This window comes from Anomaloglossus baeobatrachus, chromosome 11, assembly GCF_048569485.1.
Source record: "Anomaloglossus baeobatrachus isolate aAnoBae1 chromosome 11, aAnoBae1.hap1, whole genome shotgun sequence".
NCBI classification, from domain to species: domain Eukaryota; kingdom Metazoa; phylum Chordata; class Amphibia; order Anura; family Aromobatidae; genus Anomaloglossus; species Anomaloglossus baeobatrachus.
Window position 1 is genome coordinate 49,988,981 of NC_134363.1, and position 6,351 is coordinate 49,995,331.

The 6,351-nt window shown below is 46.5% G+C and overlaps 2 protein-coding genes across 3 annotated transcripts in view; both read left to right on the forward strand.

Annotated features, from left to right (window-relative positions):
• Window positions 1-6,115, forward strand: part of LOC142256922 (dual specificity protein phosphatase 8-like) — a 30,599-nt gene extending 24,484 nt beyond the window's left edge. For both annotated transcript variants that reach the window (XM_075328910.1, XM_075328911.1), the window contains exon 7: window positions 713-6,115. In XM_075328910.1, the coding sequence (XP_075185025.1) occupies window positions 713-1,487 (775 nt within the window). In that variant the 3' untranslated portion in view covers window positions 1,488-6,115. The remainder of the gene's footprint in view (window positions 1-712) is intronic.
• Window positions 3,093-6,115, forward strand: LOC142256923 (uncharacterized). Its single transcript, XM_075328912.1, has 2 exons — window positions 3,093-3,775; window positions 3,833-6,115. Exons 1-2 carry the CDS (start codon window positions 3,093-3,095, stop codon window positions 4,179-4,181), a joined length of 1,032 nt encoding a protein of 343 aa, XP_075185027.1. The 3' UTR covers window positions 4,182-6,115.
• Window positions 6,116-6,351: the final 236 nt, after the last annotated feature.

Here is a 6,351-nt window from a genome sequence, read left to right on the forward strand (position 1 = left end):
CTAGTCTGTCCATGCATTACACTGACTGTATCTTGTCCATCCATGCATTGCGTAGACTGTATCTCATTCTGGAGGACCTGGTCCATCCATGCATTGCGTAGACTGTATCTCATTCTGGAGGACCTGGTCCATCCATGCATTGCACAGATTGTCTCTCACTCTGGAGGACCTGGTCCGTCCATGCATTGCATAGACCAGTCTACAGTCTAGGCCAGTGTTTCTCAACTCCAGTCCTCAAGACCCACCAACAGGTCATGTTTTCAGGTTTTCCTCGATATTAGAAAGGGAATAATACCATCACCTGTGCAACCTTAAGGAAATCCTGAAAGCCTGCTTGAGGAAAACCTGAAAACATGATCTGTTGGTGGGTCTTGAGGACTGGAGTTGAGAAACACTGGCCTAGACTGTCTCTCACTCTGGAGGACCTGGTCCGTCCATGCATTTCACAGATTGTCTCTCACTCTGGAGGACCTGGTCCGTCCTTGCATTGCACAGAATGTCTTATTCTGGAGGACCTGGTCCGTCCTTACATTGCACAGATTGTCTCTCACTCTGGAGGACCTGGCTCATGATCAGCTTCCGTCTAGGGACAATTCTAACGCAAGGGATCTAAAATTTTACATCTTTTCGAGACTTGCTTTTTTGTGACTTTTTCAACCAGTACACATTTTTTTTTTGTTATGGTAATCGTATCATTTTCTTGCTTCAATAGATTTGTTAAAGAAAAGAGACCCACCATTTCCCCCAACTTCAACTTTCTCGGGCAACTTCTTGAGTATGAGATGAGTCTCGTCAATTCCCGGCAATCACATCCCACCCAAACGGTTCATCCAGACGGCCCTCCAGACAGAGAGCGCACCGAGCCGTCACGTACCGATAAACCGGCTAACCCCGAGCAGATTTGCCAAAGCAATCACAATCTCAACTCTGTGTCTCATGAAATAGAGGTGGCCATCGATGCCACCAAATTGGACAGCGGTTGTGCAAAGGATGAGTCCGAGTCCACCCTGGCGGGCAGGTTTACCTCCATGGGGATCTCATCCGACCAACGTCGTGAAATTAGTAGCTTGAAACGTTCTTTCTCTCTGGACATAAAATCAGTCTACACGCCTTTGTCTTCTTCGACGGAATCTCGCACAAACTTTTATCAGTCTTCCCAACTTGTCCCATCCCAATCTGTTTCTTCCAAGCCCATGGGACTTTGGGATCGTTTTTTAGGTTTTGGACTTAATTTTCTCTACTTTTATTCTGAGGAGGAAGAAGCGCAACAAAATCTAAACCATAAGATCAGACCAAAGGGAATCTGTGATCAAAGAGATGCTCCGGAAAACTTAAAAAAGAGGCGAGCTAACGCCAAGGGTCTTGATGAAGGACCTCCTCGTCCGTTCACCTTAAACATTCCCAACTGCAAAGGCCAAACGTTTCTCAAGGAGAAGACTTTGGAAGTTGGATCAAGGGTGAGGACAATCTCTCCCGTTCCTCTGTGAGGAACTCCTCCATGGTAGCGAAAGAACATTTGGGATCTATTAAATGCACAGTTTTTTAGGACTTGCTTTTGGTTTTCTGCTAAGAACCTTTTCTTTTCCGCATGTTGAGATCCCCCCGACAGGCCTGAGTAGCATGCTGAGAAATGAACTTGTTTTCAAAAATGTTTCTTCATATTGAATGAGCAAATTGTGGACTATAAAGAGCAGACCTTTGGGATTGGTGATGGGGAAAAAGTCACTAAGTACCAAAGGCCCCGCCAATACTTTTTTTTTTGTGTGCAATTCTCTATACTGACCTGCAGAGGCAGCGTTACGGCCGTTCCGCCATAAATTGGAGATGGTCCTCTGAACTGAAACATCAGAAACCCAAGAGGAAGCGGCGAAACGCGTTATGTACCCAATATACCTCGTGCTTCACCCTATTGTCGGGGTAATTTCGTGGTGTGTTGTGACCATCCTTCTATGAACTCTTTTTATCCCGCTTGGTCTACCCGTCCAGATTTACATTTGCACAGAACGGTCCATGCAATTTCACCCCTGGTGTAATGTAGAACGGTATTGAGGGTAGTTCTATAATATATATTTATATTTTCTATTCCTCTAGGTCTTACATGGATGTACGCCCTAGAAGCCAAGCAGTGTCTGTGACAATACTTTGCTGCCCTAATACCTCAGTTATTATTATTATTATTATTATTTTTATTTTATTTTTTTGTTTATTGCTGTGAAATTTATTTAAATACCCCCCTTCTAGCATGTTTGGGGTGTCCTCCCCCCTGCATATAACACCCCCCCTCAAAACGTGACCCACCTCTCAGGATTCAAGGATAGCAATGGTGTCCTTTTATTACAAGCGGTGGTAAAAAAAGCTTATTTTATTATTATTTTTTGTTGTTTTTTTCCATTATTTATTTATACACGTGGGTTTTTTTTCATTTTTTTTCCTCTTGCTTATGTTTAATAATCATTGAAGTCGTTAGTCTTTGTTATTGCCTGTGCCTTTATGACTGTGTGACCTGCTGAAGAATATGGGTTATTATAGGAAGAATGTGGTGTGGCTCCTTTAAGGGAAACATTGTATAAATCCATCAGATTGCTGTTCATTTGAATATTTGCTCACAATTAGTAGTGCACTCCTAAAGGCAGTTTGGGGTACTGCACCCAAAAAAAGCACATTATGTAAAAAATGCTTATGGTATTTTCCATGGCTTGCACTATCCTTAGAAAATATGTTTTTTAAAATCACAATCATTCTTTTTTTTTGGAGGTAATACTAAGTTTAGTGATCTGGTCACTTCATGAAGTTTTACACTGCTGATGGTTTTATAAATGTCCCCAAAAGTCAGTCACATCCACATTGCCTGCTTACCTATAGTGACGTCTCGCGTACGAGTGTTATCCAAGCCTCATGGATTATAAAAAAAAAGCTATTTAAATACTTTTTTTATTACAAAGAAAAAAATAAAATAGCATTTAAATAATCAATGCAGCTTAAAGGAACATGTCCGGCAAAACAACACTGTGTTCTATCTAATGCAGGGGCTGCAGTGTGACACGGGGACTCAAGATTTCATGCCATAGAGACTTGAGAGCTTGGTATTCACAATGTCCTCTGGGAAAAAAGTATGCAAATTAACTCTTCTCCAGGAGAAGGAAAACTTGTACTCTCTCTCTCCCTCGTTTTCTCTCTCCCTCCCTTCTTTTCTCTCTCCAACCCTCCGTTTCTCTCTTACTCTCATTTTCTCCCGCCCCCTTTTCTCTCTGCCGCCCTCCTTTTCTGTCTCCCACCCTCCTTTTCTCTCTCCTGCCCTCATTTTCTCTCTCCCGCCCTCGTTTACTTTCTCTTGCCCTCGTTTTCTCTCTCTTGTCCTCGTTTTCTCTCTCCCTCCCTCCTTTTCTCTCTCCCTCCCTCCTTTTCTCTCTCCCTCCCTCTTTTTCTTTCTCCCGCCCACGGTTTCTCCCTCCCGCCCTTCTTTTCTCCCTCCCGCCCTTCTTTTCTCTCTCCCGCCCTTCTTTTCTCTTTCCCACCCTCCTTTTCTTTCTCCCACCCTCCTTTTCTTTCTCCCGCCCTCCTTTCCTCTCTCCCACCCTCCTTCTCTCTTTCCCAACCTCCTTTTCTTTCGCCCACCCTTCTTTTCTTTCTACTGCCCTCCTTTTCTTTCTCCCGCCCTCCTTCTCTCTTTCCCACCCTCCTTTTCTTTCTCCCACCCTCCATCTCTCTTTCCCACCCTCCTTTTCTTTCTCCCGCCCTTCTTCTCTTTCTCCTGCCCTCCTTTTCACTCTCCCGCCTTCCTCTCTTTCCCACAATTCTTTTCTTTCTCCCACCCTTCTTTTCTTTCTCCCGCCCTCCTTTTCTTTCTCCCGCCCTCCTTTTCTCTCTGCCGCCTACCTTTACTCTGTGCCACCCTCATTTTCTCTCTCCCTCCCTCCTTTTCTCTCTCGCGCCCTCGTTTTCTCTCTCGCCCTTGTTTTCTCTCTCGCCCTCATTTTCTCTCTCTTTCCCTCTTTTTCTATCTCTGTCTCTTGTTTTTTCTCTCTCTCTCGCTCTCCTGTTTTCTCTCTTGCTCTCTTGTTTTCTCTTTCTTGTTTTCTCTTTCTCACTCTCTTGCTTTCTCTCTCTCTTTCACTCTCTTGTTTTCTCTCTCGCGCTGTTTCGTGCTTCCTGCCCCTCATCAGTACAGAGCAAGGTACTAATTGCGTAGGGGACAAGACTTTGATTTTGGTTTCAGGGGTGGAGATTGCCAGGGGGTTTAGGGAGTTTTAGAAGTATGGCAGTGCTTGCTGGGATAAAAAAAAAAGTTCTCCCCCAGAAGATAAGAAAACCATTTATTCTTATAGTGCCACCTATTGGAGGGCACCAGAAAGACAATTTTTCTTGAGAAGAGCTAATTTGCATAAACACCACCAAAGAAGTCCCTTGTGTTATTCTTCAACCCCCTCCCAGTCCAGAGCCTTCTCTGGTCCTGCACTCCTCCAGAGCATTCGCTGGTCCTGCACTCCTCCAGAGCATTCGCTGGTCCTGCACTCCCCTGGAGTGTTTGCTGGTCCTGCACTCCTCCAGAGCATTCACTGGGCCTGCACTCTTCCAGAGCGTTTGCTGGTCCTGCACTCCTCCAGACCATTCGCTGGTCCTGCACTCCTCCGAAGCATTTGCTGGTCCTGCACTCCTCCGGAGCATTCGCTGGTCCTGAACTTCTCCGGAGCATTTGCTGGTCCTGCACTCCTCCGGAGCATTTGTTGGTCCTGCACTCCCTTGGAGCATTTGCTGGTCCTGCACTCCTCCGGAGCATTTGCTGGTCCTGCACTCCGGAGCATTTTCTGGTCCTGCACTCCTCCGGAGTATTTGCTGGTCCTGTACTCCTCCGGAGCATTTGCTGGTCCTGCACTCCTCTGGAGCATTTGCTGGTCCTGCACTCCTCTGGAGCATTTGCTGGTCCTGCACTCCTCTGGAGCATTTGCTGGTCCTGCACTCCTCTGGAGCATTTGCTGGTCCTGCACTCCTCTGGAGGATTTGCTGGTCCTGCACTCCTCTGGAGCATTTGCTGGTCCTGCACTCCTCTGGAGGATTTGCTGGTCCTGCACTCCTCCGGAGCATTTGCTGGTCCTGCACTCCTCTGGAGCATTTGCTGGTCCTGCACTCCTCTGGAGCATTTGCTGGTCCTGCACTCCTCTGGAGCATTCGCTGGTCCTGCACTCCTCTGGAGCATTTGCTGGTCCTGCACTCCTCCGGAGCATTTGCTGGTCCTGCACTCCTCCGGAGCATTTGCTGGTCCTGCACTCCTCCGGAGCATTTGCTGGTCCTGCACTCCTCCGGAGCATTCGCTGGTCCTGCACTCCTCCGGAGCATTCGCTGGTCCTGCACTCCTCCGGAGCATTCGCTGGTCCTGCACTCCTCCGGAGCATTTGCTGGTCCTGCACTCCTCTGGAGCATTTGCTGGTCCTGCACTCCTCCGGAGTGTTGCCAGCATAATATAAAAATCGGATCAGTGATCCCAATAAACCAAAAGCCAAATAAGACATCCGAAATCATGATAGATCACATTAGGGTAAGAGGAGCAAATATGATTGCAATTAGTGTTTTGTGTGACGACTGAAAAGGTTGGGTGGTCCTATTGGGAGACGGTGACATCTATGCACAAAGTACAATCTCTGCGATGTCTCGCGGTCTCCATCGAACACCTGCCTGATGGCGACTCCAGTCCGGGGTGAAAGTTTGGGAGTGCTCTGTATGTATGTAGTTAGTATTCTGTATTATTTGCATATATCCGTGTCTCGCTGTGTTTTATTATAGTTTGATTGGGTTTGTGCTTTACGACTAACCATCTCTCGATTAAAGCAATGGCCAAAGATCTTTAATTCACTGTAACTTAATGTGTACGGGACAGACGTGCTCGAATGGGATAGGGGGGATGAAGAAGAACCCCTGTGGTCTAATATTCCCATTCGCTCCTTCTCCATGACCAGCACAGACGTCTCCATATACCGGAGTGTGAACTTGGGTGGATGAATGGGAAGTTTGATTTCGTTCTTGTGCAGGTTCACAATGGTTCTGAGGTTCTCGCAGTTGAATGCATTGCTCCCTAGCGCTTCTCTGGTTGATGATCATAATAAAGATGTGAATCTTTTTATTTCTGAGTCGTGTGTTTACTGGGTTGCTAATAAACACGGGGCTATGTTTGGCAAGAGGAAAGTAAATCTGGGTCACAGCTGTTGTTGGCTTCAAGTCTCTGCCCGACCAACGAGGATCAGCAGATGGGAGATGAGCGGGTGCTGATCTGGTGGCTTCACGCTCATCGGAGACATGGAGGATTGTTCTGCTCCACACTTGTTTTGTCTTACTGGAAAGGTTTTTTTAATAGGATTA

Bases quoted from the DNA above. Each gene is read 5' to 3' on its own strand.
- LOC142256923 (XM_075328912.1), top strand. From the start codon at position 3,093: ATGTCCTCTGGGAAAAAAGTATGCAAATTAACTCTTCTCCAGGAGAAG. The intron at 3,776-3,832 runs CTTCCTCTCTTT...TCTTTCTCCCGC, and splicing joins CCTCCTTTTCACTCTCCCGC to CCTCCTTTTCTTTCTCCCGC.